The 23,662-nt window shown below is 34.3% G+C and overlaps 1 protein-coding gene and 1 long non-coding RNA gene across 2 annotated transcripts; one reads left to right on the top strand and one right to left on the bottom strand.

Annotated features, from left to right (window-relative positions):
* Positions 1-421: 421 nt before the first annotated feature.
* Positions 422-2,251, top strand: LOC145738115 (uncharacterized). The gene has a single exon (XM_081992976.1). The coding sequence runs from the start codon at positions 422-424 to the stop codon at positions 2,249-2,251; it is 1,830 nt and encodes a 609-aa protein (XP_081849102.1).
* A 1,678-nt stretch (positions 2,252-3,929) lies between these two features.
* LOC145738101 (uncharacterized) lies at positions 3,930-17,146 on the bottom strand. Its single transcript, XR_014180590.1, has 3 exons — positions 17,007-17,146; positions 16,688-16,877; positions 3,930-4,182 (listed from the first exon to the last, which is right to left on the bottom strand). It is a non-coding gene; the product is annotated as an uncharacterized LOC145738101 (long non-coding RNA).
* Positions 17,147-23,662: the final 6,516 nt, after the last annotated feature.

Consider the following 23,662-nt stretch of genomic DNA (forward strand, 5'->3'; position numbering starts at 1 on the left):
TATTAAAAATAGCGCCGAGGCGAATTAGTGTGTTTTATAGCTTTAGAAGCGAGCACACGTTTTAAATTATATTAAGTTTTGCACCGATTATATTGTTACAGTGGGTGTAAGGGGTAGGCAGAACAATGTAAAAGCCTAACCAACTGACAACCTCACCTGCACGTGGTGCACCCTGCTAGACAACTAACGAGGCCCTGTCGACCGAGTGATTACCGGTATAAGTTATCCCCTCTTGTCAGCCAACAGCTTCGGGTGGATGAGCCGACAAGAGTAAGGGCACCCTATTGTCCTGGGGTTGAGAAATCGGCCCCAAAGGCGGATGAATTACAATCAAGTAATCAACGACATAAGGATGAGGAAGAATTTTGGACAAACCACCTCATTAAAGATCCAGAATGGATAAGTCCTAGTGAAAATCATCATGGCAAGGCTCACAACAAAACAAGTCCGGAATAGTTCCTCGATCGGATCTCCGGGAGGAAATGTTTTGAGCAGTGTAATGAAAGTGAACAGGGAGATAAGGATTGGTACTTGGAATGTTAAAACGATGGCACAGGCTGGAAATATCAACAACGCAACAAAAGAAATGAGAAGAATGAAAGTAAACATCATGGGAATTAGCGAGATGAGGTGGCCGGGAGTGGGTTCGGTGGATGTGGACGAACACAGAGTGTACTATGCAGGAACACAGGATGGTAAGTTTCTGAATGGGGTGGGCATTGTTGTCACCAAGGAGATAGCGCAGAGTGTCATGAACTTTGTCCCATTCTCAGAAAGAGTCCTTCTAATACAGATTAACGCCCGACCAGTAAATCTAAACATCATCCAGATTTATGCCCCCACTGCAGATAAAGATGAAGGGGAAATTGAAGAATTATACAGGAATGTCGCCCAAATACTCGAGAGGCTACCCAAAAAAGAAGTTAACATCATCATGGGGGACTTTAACGCAAAGTTGGGAGCTGGAGAAAAAACCGAGCTCATCGGGTCTTTCGGTTTGGGAGAGAGGAATGAGAGAGGAGATATGCTCGAAAAATTTACAGACGAACACGGCCTTGTAGTCCTCAACACACAGTTCAAACAACCACCGAGGCGTTTATACACATGGAGATCGCCCCTTGATAAACCTGGGAGAATAGTCAGGAATCAAATAGACTACATACTAGTCAACAAGCGGTACAGAAACAGCTGCTTAAGTATGAGAACCTTCCCGGGAGCAGATATGCGAACCGACCACGTGCCAGTTATCGGAAGATTCAAAGTGGTTATGAAGAAGATAAAGAAAGCTGCTCCATTAAAAGTTAACCTAAGACAGCTGAAAAACGGGAAGATCAAAGAATGTGTAGAGAAAGAGCTGAATGCAGCAATGGCAGAAACAACAGAAGATAGCTCAGTAGAAGAACACTTGAATCACCTGAAAAGTAAAGTGGAACACATTAAGAATACTATTCTAAGGGAAAACGGACAAAGAGTAAGGAAGAAAACCTGGATGACAGATTACATATTGAACCTAATGGAAGAGAGAAGATTGAACAAGAATAACACCATAGAATACAAAAGGATAAACAACATCATAAGGAACGAAATACGAATGGCTAAAGAAAAGGAACAGAAAGAGAACTGTGAGGAGATAGAGGCACTGCAGTTGAAATATGACTACTTTAACGTCCACCGGAAGGTGAAAGAAGTCACTGGACAAAGAAGGAATACAAACTTAGGGAAACTAGTTGACGCTAATGAAAACATCATTGTAGACATGGAAGAGAAGAAGAAGATGTGGACTAATTACGTAGAGCACCTCTTTGAGGATAATAGAGAGAGCCCCCCAGATCCCCGGAGTAACGCACAGAGTGGGCCAGAAATAATGGAATCAGAAGTGAGGGCAGCTATAGAGCAGAGCAAGGAGGGAAAAGCAGCAGGACCTGACAACACCCAGACAGAGTCCCTGAAACTTCTAGACGAAAATGGATTAAAGAAATCAGGTAAAATACCACAAGAATGGCTAGTCTCAGAGTTCATTGCACTGCCAAAGAAACAAGGCGCAAAACGATGTGAAGAATATCGAACGATAAGTCTGATGAGCCACCTGCTGAAAACCTTTCTCAAAGTCATCCATAAAAGAATATACAATCGATGCGAGAACCTAATCTCTCGAAACCAGTTCGGGTTCGTCAATGCGATGGGAACCAGAGAGTCCAAGTCCTTGTCCAGAGATGCAGAGACGTTAACCTTGACGTTTACTGTTGTTTAATTGACTACGCCAAAGCATTTGACCGGGTTCAACATGGCAAAATGATGGAAATATTAAAGAAGACAGGGATCGATACCAATGACCTGAATATCATAAGTAGCTTGTACTGGGGCCAGTCGGCAACAATAAGAGTCGACGGAGAAACAACTGAGGCCGTCAAAATAATGCGAGGAGTGAGGCAGGGCTGTGTACTCTCATGGCTGCATAACCTCAGGAAGTGGACCGGAAAAACATCAACCGAACTCTTCCGCATTGCCGTAAACAAGGTTAGGCTCGCCATGCTGATTGCCAACATCCGTAACGGATAGGAACCACAAGAAGAAGAAGATATTGTTACAAAAGCCTTATAGCCAGATTAAGATTTCCTGAAATTTAGGGAAAAACGAGGGGTCACTATACATAATATCCCTAAATTTAGGGAAAAAAGCGCACAACTTGGCAACACCGCATCCCAGGGGTGTCCCAAACTTACCCCCCTAATACGAAGTCTCAACCCTCTAGGCCTTAAAGTTACCCATTTAACCCCATGTAAAATGCAAATCTACAAAACATCTACTTTTGGACATGTCCCGGTATTTTTTAAAACTCGGATCGGCGCGGCGTATCGGATGGAATGTTCGCGATACAATACACGTTTACTGGACGTATAACGGGAACATTCTGTGCATACAGGAACATTCGAGAATCGAATGCCCACACGACGGACAGTTAGTAGTGAAATAACAGTGGCGCTATAAAGCAGAAAACGAAGTAGTGAAGTGGTAAAAGTGACTTTAGTGGTTTAAAAGTGAATTTTAGTGTTGTAAATTGTTGTGTAATTAGTAAATAAAGTTTGTTGAGTTTATTAAAAGTCTCACTTATCAAAAAGAACCCAGTAAAGTGTAACAATATTTTAGGCTTTACCTTAACTATAATTTGTATCCTAATTCTCAAACTTTGTATATTTTGTAAATACAGTTAACCGAATAAAATTTATCGCGTGTGAGTTGTGTTTTTCTTTAAGATAACAAAACTGTCGAGATATTGAAGCATGTACCAGTTAAACTGGAAAATACAATTATCGGAAAATTACCAAGCAGGTGATTTTCTCAGAATAAACAAGTAGGTATATGTTACCGTGGCTATGGGGTAAACAACAGTCACCAATATAAATAATTGTCAAATAAAGTCGGATATTAAGTTGGCAAATATTAAATTAAAAAAATGTCCTCCGATCAAGAATTAATGGATTGTACACCGCCAGAAATACGACAGGCTGATGACGCAGCAGCACATGACATGGTGCAAAAAAAAGATGAAGAATATCGGTTTCAAAAGAGAACTCTTAGCATATTTTTGAGAACAAAGGAGACAAAACAATGGATATATGGAAATCTAGTACTGTGACAAAAGTTTATGCGGATAGCTAAATGGAGAATAAAACCAAAACATTCTACTATGCTGCTCCCAACGTTCCATGTCTTCTGTAGCTGCTGCAAGTAGTTTACAAACCTCAGTCATTCAATAGAAAATTAATTTGTTGGTCAAAGACAACTGTTGGAAACGTCAGGACTGGTACTGAAAGTATACTAAATATTTCGATAAACGCTTACAATAATTCAAATGTAACCATTAATTCAATAAGTAGTTTATTGTATTTTAGTTTCCCGTGTCAACTTCCGCACAGTTACTTAGTTCGCCATGCGTAGATTGACATTTAAAGAAATGGCAATTTTTGTAATACCTCACCATTTAGTCGGATATTGAATAAAAATCATTCAGCCAGATAATGTTGATAGAACAATGCTGCATATGGTATAACAGCAAATCAAAAGAGCAAATAAAACTACACCACCCGCGCCTCCATCTTTAGTTTATTATCAAAATATATAAGAAGTCCGAGGTTCACCAGAACTGACTTTTTTTTGCTTCACGTTTCACTGGAGGAATATCTGAAACAAGGAAAATAATATAAAACATATTACACAATGTTATATGTAGCATAAAATCAGTATAAAAATTCATTCCATATTGAACGGTAGTCTAACACACCAGGGGGGATATTTCTGACCATATGCAACTTTAGAAACGTATGAAAATTATACGCAAAGTTGAGAAGTATTTACCATACATATCTGTACGCATATATTCGTATACGTAAATTAACTTATGATGACCGGATTTTACCGACCCTTAAAAAATTGATTTTATGCAAAACACGTATACCAGGTGTCCAAGAGCACCCTGGACATAGGAGATTAACATGGGAAAACGATTTTGATTTTTTTGCGCCTGTACAGTTGATTTGATCGAAAAATCGTATTAATGAAAGTTGTAGTACCTATCACGAACTAGTTTTCTGTATTTTTTTCAGAACTCTAATTTGAGCCCTTTTGTCGTAAAACACGAAGAAAAATGCGAAAATTTAAACTTTTTACCTGCACTGTATAAGCGGTTGTCGAGCAACCGTACCAGCAACAATGACCTGTTTACCCCTTGCCCGACAACCGCCTATACAATGCAGGCCAAAAGTTTAAATTTTCTCATTTTTGTTCGTGTTTTACGACGAAAGGGCTCAAGTTAGAGATCCGAAAAAAATACAGCAAACTAGTCCGTGATAGGTACTACAACTTTTATTAATACGATTTTTCAATCAACTCAACCGTACAGGCGCAAAAAAATCAAAACCGTTTTCCCATGTTAATCTCCTATGTCCAGGGTGCTCTTGGACACCTGGTATATCAGCGCGCCGGGTTAAAACAGCCTACTGAAATTATTGTATTTTTGGAAAGTCCTACTGATTATTGTCACGAATAGAAATTCTTATTATTTAAAAAATATAAATTCAAAAAACGAGGCAATATCATTTTAAAGCTTTATCACAAATTTGATACCAAGCTAATATTATGAGAGCAAGCCAAATGTAAATTCTATTAAATAAGTAATATAAAATTTATTATTGAAGGGGGAAAAACTTAATCGAAACCCGAGTTAGTTGAATAATGTTAAAACGGCATGTCTATTGAAATTGGAGACCAAGTATGGATGGTGGACATTCAGAGAAAAACAAATTTAAAAAATCCTGGTGGTGGCGTGGTCGGGCAGGGCATCATGTTCAGGGTGCAGCAGAAGGAAATTTGTTTTTCTGTGAATGTCCACTGCGGTTCTTGTTATGCGACGTCTCTTACGTGGTCTACTTGGTCTCCAACTTCCATAGACATGCCGTTTTAACATAATTCAACTAACTCGGGTTTTCATTAGGTTTTTTCTCCCTTCAAGAATAAAAAACCAAGCAACCTGCCATCTTTGAAACCAACACTGGATTTTTTTATCAAGGCTTGTTTCCCTTATGTAGAATAAAAACACCAACCACCTTATGTCGAGCCTTATGTACACCTGGGTTCAGCTGTCCCCCCTTGTAGTCTTGTAGAATGACAGCCAGCAGACTGTGACTCTAGTTAAGCCTCTGAAGATGGGTGTCCAAATACACCCGAAACATGTCAGGCAGATAACAACTTAATAAATATTGTCACAAGTAGATTTTCGTTGATTACTTAGTCAGCAAAAAATCAACCATTGACCGAAACAAGTCGTTGACCACTCGAATTGAAAAGTAAGCAATCGAACCTTTTAGAACGGAAGCTAGCTAAGGTGTTGCAATCGCCAGTCAGCAATAAGTCATCATCTGTACGGACAATGATCCAAGTGCTTAGACAAGCAATTAAGAAATTGAACTAAGGGATGGTAATACCTTACAATAAATAACAGAGAAATGTTGGAAAAGGGGTGTCTGAAATTATCCGCGAAACTAAACGGTTCGGTCGCGAAAGTTAAGGGAACTCTACCATGACACGTACCCTCGGTCCAAAATGGTTTGTGCATTTATTATCATGTAAGTACAAACTTGTAATTTATAAATAAGCCAACTTGTGTCTGACAATGTGTATAAAATCAGTCTCCAACTTTACTTGTTTATCTCTATGAATAAACGTTGTTATTAAAAAGAAGTAGTAGTCCATATTTTTTCAGTGGAGTTGTACAAGTACAAAAGGAAGGCAATGACACGCAGTCGTCTCCACAATACTTTATTTCGACCTTCAAACGGTAATGCCTGCTCTACTAGATTCGGACATATAAATGGCAATCTTCAGGAGCTACAAGAATAAATTACTCTACTTATGTGTAACAGGTGATTAAGAAACAAGAAAACCTACTTTAACTCGACAAGGTAGGCCATTTATATGTCCGAAACTATTAGAGCAGGCCTTACCCTTTAAAGGTCGAAATAAAGTATTGTGGAGACGACTGCGTGTCATTCCCTTCCTTTTGTTGTTGTTTTTGTTATCCAATCTTTGAGTTTAACTTGACTACGATCCCAGCCTACACGTCCCCGCGTTACGACTAAAAATTAGATCGTGACAATATTTTGTGGAGATCGACTGAGTTTTGTTTTTACTTTATTTTTAGTGTTAAAAAGAGCAATGAACCTAATTATTGAATCATATTAAAGTAAATTATCTACTCAAAAGAGTTGAGGCAGTTGAAATGGATGCAATTAGGAGATCGATGCGCATTTCACGAAGAGAAAGAATAAGAAACGACATCATAAAACAACGGATGGGAATAGAAGACGCAATAACACAGGATATCGAAAACAAGCAACTTACGTGGTACGGACACGTGGAAAGAATGTCAAATACCCGATGGCCTAAAAGAGTACTTCATTGGCAACCAACAGGCAGAAGAAAACGAGGAAGGCCAAAACAGGAGTGGCAGAAAACCATGCATAAATGCATGAGTGAGAGAAATCTAACACCTGAAGATTGTGAAGACCGAAGAGGCTGGAAATTAGGTGTCGGACAACGTCGAAAGACGTTCTAAACCGGCCTATATATATATATATATCTACTCATTATGAGAATATATAAATGTTGTTTTAAAAAAAATAAACAAACAAGTACCTAAAAACACACTCAGAAAAAAATATACACCCAATGGTAAAAAAAACAAAAATAAAACTTTCAGTTTTTCGGTTTTTGTCTGATTTCTCCAAATGTAATAAAATGTTGTTGATTTTTTTACTAAATTATTTAGCAATAAAATGCGCAACTTTGCTTTCATTTAATTAAAGCTCTACCAACTGTAGTTTCTTAGATAGCAATGCTAGTGCATCAAATTTGTAACACCCTGTATGTAAACAATGTTTTTGAAAAAAATAAATAAAATAATAGACAAACTATTAGTTGGATTAGGCCAGAAAAAAGCAGACGTTTATTGTCTACCACGAGTCGACGTTTCGACCACTGTTGGTGGTCATCCTCAGGACTCTAAAATTTTTATTATTCCTGTTTACATAGTGGTTACACTGAGGGTGTAGAATACATATCACAATTTAGCTCACAAAAATTAGCTTAATACATGAACTGACTCAATTTATATGATTGTTATAACACATATACATAATAAAACATAAATAAAAACACTTAATTATAATATAATTAAAGGACAAGCCTAAATCATGTAGATTTAGTACAAAAACAAAGAAAGGAACAAACCAGGGACAGGCAACACCAAAAACTTACGTGTAGTTTAAAACGCCTTAGTAAGGGTCTTCAAAATGTAGGACACATGTAACTCCATCATTGCACACATTTATAAATTGAACTATTTGTTCTAGATTCAATTCTGTACTATTTATTTTGTTTTACAGTAATCAGCGTGCTTGCAATGTGTAGTGGGATTCACTTCTTGTACGCTCTGAACACAATTTAACTCGGTTATTTCGATGTTTCTTCGAGTCTAACTGCCTATTTATCATCTCAGCATGCCGGATTTTTTGCATGTCAATGGAATGTGTTTATTTACTCCTTCATAGCTGTAAACTTAGATTAAGGTGGATGTCGACATTGATTGGAAATCATTGTTTTATGTTTGAGAAATATATTAAAATAGCAAGAATGTAAACCTTCAATATCTTCTTTTTTATTAACATGATGTCTCTCCTTTTTTATAGCAATCATTTCATGTATCAATCTCTTTTTTAAATTTTTTTGTTTTCCAATAATCTTTGTGTTTGTAAAATCAAATGTATGAGCGAGCGTTTCTGAGTGTTCTGCCAAAGCGGTCTTTTGTTTTGACTGTAAGAGGTTTTGAGGTCGCACACTTCTTTGATGTTCCAATAACCGTGTTCGCAAATACCGACCTGTTTGGCCAATGTAGCAACAGTTACAATTTTGACACGGAATTCTATAAATCACATTACTTTGATAATCTATTGGTGTTTTAGTTTTAAGCTGTGTAAAATATTTTTTTAACGTATTTTCAGGTTTGTACGCGATTTTTACAGTGTCTGATTCAAGCAACCTAGAAACAGTTTCTGAGAGACCTTTAATGTATGGTATTTTATAATATTTACAAATGGAATGATCACTTGAGTTATTGGTAGTTTGTTTCCTAAGTAATTTATTTATTAATTTTTGAGGATATGAATTTTTAGTTAAGTAGATTTTAATACTCTCTAAATTCTTTGTGTGAAAGTTTGGATGGGAAAGTTTAATTGCTCTATTTTGTAGGTTTTTTATTATATTAGCTTTATGTTGGAAAGGGTGTTGTGAATGGAAATTTAAAAACCTTTCTGAAAAGGTTGGTTTATGATACCAATCTGTAATAATAGTGTTATCTGTTCTAATTAGTAAAATGTCTAAAAATGGAATGGAGTTGTTTTTCTCTTTTTCTATTGTAAATTGGAGCTTTGGATGGAAGGCATTGAAGGTTTCTAGCAACGTTTGTAATTGGTCTAAAGGCGCACAAGTAATGATGTCATCAACATACCTTTTGAAAAAGGGCAGCTGAAATGGTAACTTTTTTATGCAATTTTCTTGTAGTTTCGCCCTTTAAGTCGCGATGTGCAAATCTTTTAAAATCTTTTCAAGCCAAATGCTTAAACTTAGAGATATCATTCACTCACTGGAAAATAAAACATTTAGAGCGAGAACAGACTAGGTGCATCACAGAAACTAAGAATGTGCTGCCAAGCGACATATTTTCGACCTTTTCGTTATCACAAGACACATGTTACAAAAAGATATTTAATAAAATAAAACGCTCTCAAACTCAAAAACTAAAGTCCTTAATTAACACTCAAATCAAATTTAATTCTAGTGTAAAAACGAATGAAAAAGATAAGTGGTTTGTTAACATTACAAATGAAATTATTCCGTCGAATGTTCAGGACATACTCTCACTAGGAGAAAAATTCAACTTACCTTACCAAAAAAAATCGCTACCTATCGATCAAATGATAATAGACGTTGAATACATTATAGAAAGCTGTACTGAGGAAATTCAAGTTCAAAAAAGAAACAAATTTGTCAACACGCTTACGAACCATCTTAACAAGCTAAGTAATTCAAGACATCTTAACACTCAAACTTTTCTACTCAACAAATCAGTTAAAGATACCAAAACGTTTTTAAAACAAAACTCAGAGATCATGATTGTCCGAGCTGATAAAGGCAATGCGACAGTCGCAATGACAAGGTCAGATTATTTAAGAAAAAGCTACACACTTTTAGCAGACACAGAGACGTACAAATTAATTACCAAAGATCCTACACAAACCATACAAAACAAACTTAATAAAACTATTGAATCTTACATTAAATTATCGATCTTCACAAAAGAAACAGGCTTAAAACTTAAATGCTCTAATGGGGTATTTCCAAAAATGTACTTTCAACCAAAGATCCACAAAGACGATGTTCCATTAAGACCTATTGTCAGTTATGTCGGTTCGCCGCTCTATAATTTAAGCAAATATCTGGCTACATTATTAAAACATGCTTATGTGATTGATGACACCCACACAAAGAACTCGTTTGAGTTTGTAACATTTATTCAAAACTTTAAAGTTCCCGACAACTACGTTCTACTCTCACTAGACGTTATCTCCCTATTTACCAATATTCCAACCGATCTTACCACTGATATAATCAAAGAAAAATGGCATCTGATACAAGATAACACCAAATTATCTAAAGAACAATTTTTGGAACTACTGAACTTTACATTTAAAAATAGCTACTTCAACTTTGAAAACAAGTTTTACAACCAGATCTATGGTCTAGGTATGGGCAACTGTCTGTCTCCTATCTGTTCAGACATAGTTATGGCGAAACTACAAGAAAATTGCATAAAAAAGTTACCATTTCAGCTGCCCTTTTTCAAAAGGTATGTTGATGACATCATTACTTGTGCGCCTTTAGACCAATTACAAACGTTGCTAGAAACCTTCAATGCCTTCCATCCAAAGCTCCAATTTACAATAGAAAAAGAGAAAAACAACTCCATTCCATTTTTAGACATTTTACTAATTAGAACAGATAACACTATTATTACAGATTGGTATCATAAACCAACCTTTTCAGAAAGGTTTTTAAATTTCCATTCACAACACCCTTTCCAACATAAAGCTAATATAATAAAAAACCTACAAAATAGAGCAATTAAACTTTCCCATCCAAACTTTCACACAAAGAATTTAGAGAGTATTAAAATCTACTTAACTAAAAATTCATATCCTCAAAAATTAATAAATAAATTACTTAGGAAACAAACTACCAATAACTCAAGTGATCATTCCATTTGTAAATATTATAAAATACCATACATTAAAGGTCTCTCAGAAACTGTTTCTAGGTTGCTTGAATCAGACACTGTAAAAATCGCGTACAAACCTGAAAATACGTTGAAAAAATATTTTACACAGCTTAAAACTAAAACACCAATAGATTATCAAAGTAATGTGATTTATAGAATTCCGTGTCAAAATTGTAACTGTTGCTACATTGGCCAAACAGGTCGGTATTTGCGAACACGGTTATTGGAACATCAAAGAAGTGTGCGACCTCAAAACCTCTTACAGTCAAAACAAAAGACCGCTTTGGCAGAACACTCAGAAACGCTCGCTCATACATTTGATTTTACAAACACAAAGATTATTGGAAAACAAAAAAATTTAAAAAAGAGATTGATACATGAAATGATTGCTATAAAAAAGGAGAGACATCATGTTAATAAAAAAGAAGATATTGAAGGTTTACATTCTTGCTATTTTAATATATTTCTCAAACATAAAACAATGATTTCCAATCAATGTCGACATCCACCTTAATCTAAGTTTACAGCTATGAAGGAGTAAATAAACACATTCCATTGACATGCAAAAAATCCGGCATGCTGAGATGATAAATAGGCAGTTAGACTCGAAGAAACATCGAAATAACCGAGTTAAATTGTGTTCAGAGCGTACAAGAAGTGAATCCCACTACACATTGCAAGCACGCTGATTACTGTAAAACAAAATAAATAGTACAGAATTGAATCTAGAACAAATAGTTCAATTTATAAATGTGTGCAATGATGGAGTTACATGTGTCCTACATTTTGAAGACCCTTACTAAGGCGTTTTAAACTACACGTAAGTTTTTGGTGTTGCCTGTCCCTGGTTTGTTCCTTTCTTTGTTTTTGTACTAAATCTACATGATTTAGGCTTGTCCTTTAATTATATTATAATTAAGTGTTTTTATTTATGTTTTATTATGTATATGTGTTATAACAATCATATAAATTGAGTCAGTTCATGTATTAAGCTAATTTTTGTGAGCTAAATTGTGATATGTATTCTACACCCTCAGTGTAACCACTATGTAAACAGGAATAATAAAAATTTTAGAGTCCTGAGGATGACCACCAACAGTGGTCGAAACGTCGACTCGTGGTAGACAATAAACGTCTGCTTTTTTCTGGCCTAATCCAACCATTACCACTTAAGAAAAAATACCTTACAGAGGCTACTACCAACCAACTACACAAAAAACAAACTATTAGGTTTAGGTATGGAACATTATCAACATAAAAGTTTTAGAACGCCATGTAACATTTAAAAACTTATTAACAAACATAAGATTATATTTAAAAAAAAGTATTATTATCTCTGCCTCACCTTTATAAACCACCGTGTATAGTCAAAAAAAAAACAAAAAACCAAAGGTTTTTAATAAATAAAGTTTTTCATTTCGATTTTGGAAAAAAAAGGGCCCACTTAAATTAAAACTGATCTTATCACATAACTTATAAAAAACCAAACTAAAAAAACAGTGTATGCTTGATGTATCATTCCTGTAACAAATCTTTTTTACAATCAATAGGTAATATTGATTTAAATAATTTTATTTTGGATTAAAAGGTACTTTCTTCCTCTTTCTGATGACCTGAATAATCTTTTGGAAAGTTACCACGGATCCGAGTATACAGGGTTTGATGGAAGTGTCAAGGTCAAGGTCGAAAAATGTCAGGACAAAAAATTAAAAATTTGCTCCAACGCCCTCATCAACTTTTTTTTTTTTGTGTTTCAAAATAACCTTAATCGAGTCTTGTGGTCAATATTTCTGGACGTTTTCTCTAGTTTGGTGATTAAGGGCGGTTTACAAATTTTATTAAAAAATTTAAAAAATGGGGTTATTTTTACTTCTCTTGTTTTTAATTTAAACATTTCCTTAAATCTTTTGTGGAAAACGAAAGGGATTAACAAGGCTACACTTAAAACTAGGTACCCAATTTAAGTAAAAAGCTTAATCTGCATTATACAGGGTGACCCAAAAAAACTTTGAAAACAAAATCATATTTTTATCATACATTTTTGCATGTTTAGTGATTTTCGAGGTGATTTTAATAGAAAATAATAATATTGGAGACCAGGGTCATGATTACACAGTCAACACAAAGACGAGCATTGTGCACACACACACACACACAGTGAACACTTGTTTTTATATTCAAACATAATTAGAATGAAAATGAAAACTGTAAAAATATTGTAATATCGGTAAATAAAATTTATAAAGTACTGTAAAACGATTAAACGATATTGAACAATTCTGTCGTTTTAACGCAAAATCGAGGGCTTTTAAAAAACATTCTTTACCGACATTATAATAGTTTTACAGTTTTAATTTTAATTATGTTGTGAATGTAAAAGCAAGTGTTGACTGTGGGTTTTGTAATGTGTACAATGCTTGTCTTTGTGATGACTGTGTGATCCTGACCACCTCTTTTTAAGGTCTGATGATGGCTTAAGAGCCATAACCGTTAGCCGGACTTAAATTGTCTCTATCCTTTCCTGATTAAAAAACATGGATCACTTTGCGGATTAGAACAACTTTATCTTAATATTTGTTTAATGATCCGAATCATGTATCTAGACGTTTATAAAATTTATTGGTAAATTTCAAATATGTTATTTAGCTAAGCTATTTAATAAACTCAGTGCAGATCGACTCTGTGATTTTACTTTCACTTACACTCACTACTCCACTGTGGGAATATGAACTAAAATTGGGTAATTTTAAGTGTAATTTGGTTGATCCCGTATTTCTTCAACAAAAAATCTAAAAAAATTATTGAATTTGAGTAAAGAGACGAAAAAATCAAACCATTTTTGAAATTTACCAATAAATTTTATAAACGGCCCTTAATTGCCACTGTTGGAATCGTCTAAATATATGAATTGGATCTTTAAATAGGATTGGATCTTCTTAATCCAATATTATTATTTTCCATTAAAATCACTGAAAATGCCAAGATTTATGATAAAAGTTTTTTTTGGCCACCATGTACAGAGTGTCTCTAAAAGGTCTGTACAAAATCCTATGACATATTCCTGACATCAAAATAAGCCGATTTAAAGCAACTTACCATAGTCCGAAATTACTTAATTTTCGAGATACAGCGTGGTAAAGTTAAAAAATAAAACTCAATTTTTTTAAATTTAATATACGTCTTGTAACGTATTACTGTCAAATCTAGTAGCCAGAGGTTTTTTGAGATGCGAAACCCGAATTTAGACACTTACAATTTGAACAAATTTCAGGTGACAGTATTTCGGTACAGTATCGAACACTTAAAACCGAAATATCTCGACAACAGTTTACATTAGCGGTTCTTAGCAGAAGTACCTTTTTTGCTTTAAAATGTTTGAAACATCATTTCCTTAAAAAATAAATAAGAAAATTACACAGAGAAAAAAGTTACGGTCACTTAAAATCATCAGAAGTACACTGTAAAGCGCCCTCTACCGGCCGCAGTAAAAATGTGTCCAAATTCGGGTTTCGCATCTCAAAAAACCCCTGGGTACCAGATTTGAAAGTAATATGTTACAAAATGTACATTATATTTTAAAAAATCAATTTTTATTTTTTAATTTTACCACCCTGTACCTCGAAAACGGACCAATTTCGGACAAAGGTAAGTTGCTTCAAATCGGCTTATTTTGATGTTAGGAATATGTGATAGTATTTTGTACAGACCTTTTAGATACACCCTGTATAACAAAGATTAAGCTTTTTACTTAAATTGGGGAGTTTTAAGTGTAGCTTTACTAATCCTTTTCTTTTCCCACAAAAAATTTAAAGAAATGGTTAAATTTAAAAAAAAGCATAAAAATAACCCCATTTTTGAAATTTTGCAATAAAATTTGTAAACGGCCCTTAATCACCAAACTGGCAAAAACGTCTACAGATATTAACAACAAGACTCGAATAAGATTATTTTGACAAACAAACACATTTTTTGTGAGAAATGGCGTACCAAATTTTTCATTTTTTTACTACACTTCAGTCAAACCCTGTATACTCGGATTCATGACAACTTTTAAAAAGATTATTTAGGTCAACAGACACAGAAAGAAAATACCTTTTAGTTGTCAAAAGAATTATTATCATTATTATCATCATAATCAATTTGAAGAAACAGCTGTTGATAAAAGAGCTTAAATTTTGATGGCCTATTCTTTTTAACAAGCAGTCTAGTTTATTTTGGTATTAAGTTTTTTTTGTAATATAAAGTAGAAAAAAAAGAGCAGGTAAAAGTAAAACCAATCACTTTGTACAAAAAATAGTTATTTACTAGCAGTAAGGCAAGTAAATAAAGTGTAAATAAAGATTAAAGTAATCAATTGAACAATGTCAGATGCTGTCCACCTGAGATATTATTTATGGAGAGGCAAAAGCTTGAATACCTATTCAAAATATCTAAAAATTTAGATGTATTGTTTTGGTTTTGAAAAGATTCCAACTCCACACAGATGTTTGCTTTATAATCATAGTATTCTTTATAAACAGTGCGTTTTTTTTAAAGTGCAACATAGGATTTCACATGTTAAATTTTTAAGCACATGTTAGACCATGTTATTTTGGAACTAGAAGTATAAAACTTGATGGGTGGCTGTTTGTGGGTGGTTCGTACGCTTAAGCTAAAGTAAGTTGGTTACCAATTCGGCCTAAAAAGTGATAAAAAACTTTCAAAAAATCATCTTTTCTCAAACAGGTTTGATCTTTCCATACTTCCTTTATGTCGGTATAGCAAGTAAAATTTGGCATAGAAAGTAGAACAGGGTGATCAAAATGCAAATATTAACATTATATCAAGAAAGTTAAGAACAAAAGAAGTATTTTTATGAATGAATTGTTCAAAGTGACCTCAGTTTGAAGCCAAACAGTAACCCAATCAATAATAAAATACCCTTTTGCGCGTTAAAAAAAACGCACTGTACATTTTTTTCTTTGTTTATTGGGTCTTCTGTCTCAACACACAAAAAAGGTTTGTTGGAAAAATGGAATTTTGCACTATTTTTAACTAAGTTGAAAATAACATTAACTTAGTCATCCCAACAAGACCACTGACTTAGGCTCGGTCTTGATACTTAAAAACCCTGACGTTTTTGTGGAAAATCTACCACCCTCTTCAGATAATCTAAAAAAGAACACAACGGCAGAACACAGAAAACAACAACTTAATAAATATTAAACTTGATAATGTTCAATTTGGAACTCCAAGAAGAGTTTTTGTCAATGAAAATTAACATAAATTTTGACTTTTATTGTTCCAATAGGAAAGGTTATCTATTGTTGTAGTGAAAGGTGGGTTTTATAATGAAAACAAAATTACAAGAAATTTAAGTTTTGTTTGATATGTCCAAGTGTTATCTCCTTCCCTAGAATATTTAACCAAGTTTGGTCAATATTAATTTAATTTAAATTTATTAGTGTGATATTCCATTTTTCAAACAAACCTTTTTTTTTGTAGTGAGACAGAAAACCCAATAAGCAAAGAAAAAATGAGTAACTCGTCTCAACAAACATAGAACATGTCTCTTCTCTTTATATACATGTTGTCTCATACAAATACACACTACAAGCTACATACCTCCTTATCTTATTACTGTTACTTTAAACATGCCATTAAATAACACTACATATACCTAATACAAATTGACTCAAGCTTTAGCAGTGCAATTTACTAAAGTGTATAATAATGATTAACGTGAGAAACATAAAACAATAATGAAAACTGCATTGTTTTTCATTTTAATTTGAGTTTTAGTAAAAATAGTTAACTAACCTTAAAACTTGTTCTTTTATCTACTGTTGTAATGTAGTGCATTCAATTTCTCTCTTTATCTCGATTGATATGTGGCAGTCTTCTTAGTGGATAATTTGGGCCTGAATCCCATTAGTTACTTCATAAAAAAATAAACTTCTGCAACCATATAGAAAATTAGTGAAATATTCAGGATATACCGCATACAATTCTGTAAAAAAGGCTTAATTTGTTACTTGAACTATACTTAAAAAATGCTAGACTTGAAAAATTTTTAGAACTGAAGCATCAAGGGGGTTTATTACATAGGTTAGGTATGAAACTGCCACTGTAATCTTACCTGGGCCAGCAGCTGTTTGATCCATTATGTCCATCAAAAAATATATATCTACTTGATTTTAGGATATAATCTTCACCAATTATTGGATTAATGTGATAAAATTAAATTATTTTAGCTGCATGTTAATCTTTTTGACAGAACTAAATAAACAAAAACCAAGTGACAAGTGACAAGACTAGTAGGCATTTGCCTTCTCAATAGATCCAAGATCTAGCGAATGTCAGCGAGACTTGTTTGCTTAAAGCGATACGCCGGGTGACGTCACAGTGGATGTTCGGGTGCACAATATGCACTTAATACCCAAAGGATAACAGGGGTTGTCTGTTTTGTATTACTCTTTACATTAAAATTGTCTCAAATGCGGCTTGTTGTGTGTTACTAGAGGCGGCCCTGAAGTGTTATCTTTACCCTTTTTATGCCAATTAAGAATTTATTTATAAAATATAAAACTAACCATTAAAACATGCTGTCAGTTTATCACAATGTTGAGAGTAAGCTGGTGTCGTTGCTTTACGGTTAAGTGAATTACGCCCTCAATACTAATGAGTGAAAAATAGAAAACAGCACTAAAGAAGATGTAACTTTATTTTTGTTTAAATAAATCTCAAAGAAAACTAAAGACGTGGTTAAAAACATGTTAACCCGAACAAGAAGTGAAAAGGCGGCAAATCATTACTTGCGTCTAACAACTTAATCTTTACTAGACTTATGATGTTTGACATTTGTCATAAGTCACTTAACAGTAGACATTACTAACTTATACATAGGTGGTTTTATTGGTATTTTAACACCCTTCCTCAATAAAACAATTGTTACATATTATCAATATCAACTATCAAGTTCAAGTCAGTTCTAAATTTATCAAACAGAACACTAGTTAAACCTTTTATTAAAACGTCTGCAACTTGCTCAGTCGTTGGCAAGTATTTTACACTCACAGTTTTATTTGCTATTAAATCTTTAATGTAGTTAAACTTCACATCAATATGCTTAAGTCGTTTATGATTAAATTTACTTGTTAATCGTCGTGTCGTGTGCGCTGCTCAATTGAAGTACGCGTTATCTGTCGATCCTGAATAATTTAAGTTTTATACTGGATAAAACTGTCGAAATTAAGTGAAAATTGTTAAGTGATTAGATCAAGTTGTTTTCTACAACTGTAGAAAGCTTTATAGTTGTGACCAAAGTAATAACGGCAGTACAACATTAAACAATAGAAATCTTCAGATTTTGTGTACTGAAACGGTCCCGATCGGGACTGTTTACGCTTCGTACTTACTGATAAACGATGGAATTCAACGACAACAACGTTTTTAAGAATTCTGATACTGAATGTGCAAATTGTAAACAGATTATTGAAGATGTAAAATCAATAATTTTATGTACATTATGCAAAAATGCTTACCATGCAAAGTGTGAAAGTATGGAATTGCGTGGGTTTCACACCAAGAAAACTTCGTGGAAATGTAAGGCATGTATCGCCAAGGGAGGTGACAGGCCAAGGAAATGAAGCAGGATTGAGGAGAATTCTATAGATCAAAATACGATTGAAATGCTAAATGCTGCTTTAGAAAAATTAACTTATAATACTAATGAAATGCATAAAAAAATCGATTACTTAATTGCCGAAAATGCCATTTTAAAACAGCAAATTGCTGAGTTGAAGAGTTTAAATTATAATGAAGAAAATGTTCAACATCTACCATGCATATCAAAGTCTTATGCACATGCGGTCGTCAATAATAATAAAGTATTGGTTGTAAAGAAAAAAAGTGATCAAAGTGAACCGAAAGAAATCAAGGAAGATTTAAGACGAAAAGTAAATCCAGTAGAAATAGGAGTTGGCGTGTCAATGGGTCGGAGTACAAAAGGAGGTGGAATGATATTAAATTGCGGAAATGAAAAGGAAATTTCTAATGTGCGGACTGAAATTCAAAATAAGCTCGGTGATCAATATCAAGTTGATCGACCAAAAATATTGAATCACCGATTGAAAGTTGTTGGTGTAAATGAAAATGAGTATGCTGATGGTGATGAGCTTATCATAGAAAAAATTATTAGACAAAATGACCTAAACGCTGATAGAAGCGACTTTAAAATGAACTTACTCAGAAGAACCAACGTATTTTATAAAAGATTTAATTTAGTTTTTGAGGTTGACTCAGCCACATATGACAAAATTATTTCGAAAGAGAAAGTAAACTTAGGATGGAATCGATGCAGAGTTTTCATTGATTACGGGGTGATACGTTGTCTAAATTGTTGTAAGTACGGTCACTTGAGCAAAGACTGTAAAGATAAGCAAGCTTGTGGTAAATGCGGTAGTGATCATAACTCAAATGTGTGTGTAAATAACTTTAAAAAATGTAAAAACTGCGAAGACTCAAATCAAAGATATGGGTTAAGTTTAAGCACGGATCACACTGTGTGGGATGTGACTAAGTGCGAAGTTTATAGACAGAGTGAACAATTGCAACGTAGGAAGTTTATACAATAGCAATTAAATTCTTTGGAGAATTATGCAAATTCCGATATTGTATACCTAAATTGCCAAGGTTTCTTAAATAATAAGGACGAAATTCTATTGCTGATAAGGAATTGGAAACCGAAAGTTATCCTCATGTCAGAAACACACGTAACTGATGATATAAGTGAATCAGAACTGAAAATTGAAGGGTACCGAATCGAACTATGTAAATCAACAAACAAAAGAACGGGTGGTGTAATTGCGCTGATCAATAATGGCATTAAATACAAAATGCGCAATAATGAGTGCGTGCAAGATTCGGTGTGGCTGTTGTCCATTGAAGTTATTGCGGCTGAATCAAGGTATCTCCTCAGTGTGTTGTACCATTCACCACAAAAGGAAAACGCTCAGTTTGTGGAATATTTTTCAGACTACCTAGAAAGGGTAAGTGAATATGATGGAATAATTGTAATAATGGGAGATTTTAATTTCGATTTACTCAAGCCTAATTTCTATGGTACCAAACTTATGGAAAAGGTGTATTTAAAAGGTTTCACGCAGTTGGTCAGCTCACCTACCAGAATAACTATAAACAGCGCTACACTAATTGATTATATTATTACAAACAATAAATATCTACCGCATTCGGTGCATCTAACACCGAAAATCAGCGATCATAATATACTTACAACATCTTTAAAAGAGAAAATAAAAGATGATAATTATGTAACAATATACAAAAGAGTCATGAACAAATACAACCCAACTTTCTTACAAAACTTCATTATAGGCAATAACTGGAATAATGACATAACGGATGTCAATGTGCTGGCTAACTCTTTTATTGACAATTTATCATATGTCATGAATGAAATGTGTCCAATACAAAAAATTGTTACAAAAAGGCAGTACGAAGAAAAAAAATGGATTACTAATGATATTAAAAGTATGATGAGAGATAGAGACGTTTTGTATAAAAGAGCAATCTTAAGCAAAAGCAACAATACTTGGAATGAATATAAATTCATCAGAAATAAAATTATCACACAAATTAATATTGAAAAAAACAAATTCTATATAAACAAGATAGATAACAATAAACATAATGCGTATGAACTTTGGAAACATTTGAAGACTCTACTTCCAGAAAAAAATCCGTCTTTGCCAGACTTAATAAAATTTGAGGGAGGTGCAATTGTAGATGAGTCATGTATAGCAAATCAATTTAACAAATACTTTGTGAACAGTGTTGCAGATATAATTAATGGAATCCCACCAAATGCACATTTAGAAGATGTAACCGAGATTGTTTCTGGAAATAAATCATCTATTGATGTGTTTAAACAAATTTCTATGGCAGACCTAAAAAAGCATATTAAACTTATGAAACAAGTCGGAGGAGATGAAAATGGAATATCAACCAAAGTATTTAAGGATGTCATGGACGTAGCTGCAAATAGGATTTTAGATGTGATAAATGCATCACTTTCAAGTGGGGTGTTTCCGGAGTTATGGAAATGCTCAACAATTGTGCCGATTCCCAAAGTGACAAACTCGAATTTATGCTCTGATTTTAGACCTATAAATAAAGTACCAGTGTACGAAAAACTATTAGAAATGGTAGTAAAAGAACAAGTCCAAAATTTTTTAGTGAAAATAACATACTTGTAAGTAATCAATCAGGCTTTCGCCAGGGACATTCATGTGAGACAGTAATTATAAATATTTGTGACGAATTCCGTAAGAGCATTGACAAAAATAATTATGTACTAGCAGTGTTTTTGGATTTCAAAAGGGCATTTGAAACGATAAATAGAGATACTTTGATTAAGAAAATGAATAAAATGGGTTTCAAAGGCACTGTATTAAAATGGTTTCAATCTTACCTGCATAATAGAACACAAACTGTAAAATTTAAAAATAGTACATCTGATTGCATTGTAATAAATAATGGTGTACCACAAGGTACTGTTCTCGGTCCATTTCTCTTTCTTTTATATATAAATGATATTGTTAAGACAGTAAAGTACACGAAAATCGAACTATTTGCAGATGATACCATGATTTACATCTGTGGACCAAACATAAGTCAGTTGCAAGATTATATAAATTATGACATTAACAGTTTAAGCAAATGGTTTTGTAGTAATAGTCTAAGTGTAAATGTAAATAAAACTAAATTTTGTGTTTTTGGCAAACAACATTTACTGTCTAAACTAGACATAAGTAATGTACATATTAGTTTAAGAAATCAACAAATATCGTATGATAAGCAAATTAAGTATTTAGGAGTGATCTTTTTCGCCAATTTGACATTTTACGAACATGCACTGTACATAACAAGAAAATTTTCAAAAAAGGTTAATTTTATAGCAAGGGTTGGGAGAAATTTATCTGTAAGCACTAAGTTATTATTGTATAACAGCATAGCGGCGCCACACTTAGAGTTCTGTAGTACACTTTTTTACAACTTGCCGGCATATATTTTAAATGATTTACAGACCATACAAAATAGAGCAATGCGTATAATTCTTAAAAGCAACCGGTACACGCCGATTAAAATCATGTTAAATGTGTTAGATTTCTTAACGGTAAAACAAAAAACCGTATTTAACACATTTGTGTTTATTTATAAAATTAAAAACAAATTATTACCATCTTACCTGTGTGGCAAAGCAACTAACTTTAGTGATGTGCATAATTATAACACAAGGAACAAAAACGATTTTGTTTTAACTAACAAATGTAATACGGAATCATTAGCCAGCACTGTTTTATGCAGAGGTCTGTATGAGTTTAATTGTCTACCTGTTAATATTAAAATTTGCGAAAACCTAGATAAATTTAAACAACATTTAAGAGAATATGTATTGTTACGGTTTTCCCGTGGGTTCACACAAAGTCAGTTTAACTCAACAATTAATAAATTTATTACACTTCAAAACACTCCGTACAATAATTAACACAGCTACTAAAAACACTACTACAATTTCACAATTACTTCGCTATTTAAACTTTACCGCGTTCCCAAATTCACTACTACTGCGGTCGAGACCGCGTCTTTTATATTCGCAAACCACGTTCTAGAATGACCGCGAAACGCTTCGCGGGTTGCCTTGATCATTCAAGAATATTCCAGGTAGCGTTTCCTAACTGTGGCCTACTTTAATACGCGCCCGGCCAGATATTGCGGCGCATCGGTTTCATCCCGAGGCGAGCGCTCGTTAAGAAGTATCGAGCATAGTAGGCCCAGAGCGTAACACTGCCCCCCTCTTAAAGCTGATCGTCCCGATACGCTTCATCTAATCCGTGGTATTTCTTGAGTCTGTCCAGATGGACAATTTTCATCTTAGCTTTGGGGCTGCGTTGGACTCTCTACACGACGTCGTTTAACCTTTTTACCACATTGTAAGGTCCCTCCCAGACAGGTTTTAATTTTGGTGATTTGCCTTTCTTCCTCTGAGGGTTAAACAACCAAACTTTATCATCCTTCTGGAACCCTCCCGAATTGGCCCTCAGATCATAACGAGCTTTCATCTTGTCGCTAGTTAGATTCAAACTTTCCCTGACCAGATCATGGACGTTCTGTAATCTGTCTTGCAACTCGTCAACGTAGTTCTCAATGTTCGTGCTTTGGCCTGTTGGAGATCCGAACACCACATCACATGGAAGTCGCAGTTCTCGACCAAACAGAACTTTAGATGGTGACTGTCCCGTTGAGTTGTGGACTGCTGCTCTATAAGCCATCAAGAAGAGCGGAATATGCTGGTCCCAATATTTCTGATGCTGATCAACCACCTTTGAGAGATGTTGCTCTATGGTCTTATTAAATCTCTCGACCATTCCATCCGACTGATGATGAAGCGGCGTTGTTCGGGTCTTCCTAATGCCTAGCAGGTCACAGAGCCTCTGAAAGAGCTTGGACTCAAAGTTTCGTCACTGATCAGAGTGTAACTCCAACGGCACACCAAATCTACTGAAGACATTTTCGACGAGAATATCAGCGACTGTGCTGGCTTCTTGATTTGGAATCGCAAACACCTCAGGCCATTTGCTAAAGTAATCCATGGCAACAAGAATGTACTTGTTGCCTCTGTTGGTCTCCGGAAAAGGCCCAGCGACGTCTATGGCTAAACGTTCGAACGGCAATCCTACGTTGTACTGCTTCATAGGTCCCCGGGATCTCGTC

The sequence above is a fragment of the Ips typographus genome, linkage group LG15 (assembly GCF_016097725.1).
Source record: "Ips typographus isolate SLU linkage group LG15, UJ_Ityp_2.0, whole genome shotgun sequence".
NCBI classification, from domain to species: domain Eukaryota; kingdom Metazoa; phylum Arthropoda; class Insecta; order Coleoptera; family Curculionidae; genus Ips; species Ips typographus.

Coding starts and splice junctions, on each gene's coding strand:
- LOC145738115 (XM_081992976.1), top strand. CDS start 422: ATGGCAAGGCTCACAACAAAACAAGTCCGGAATAGTTCCTCGATCGGA.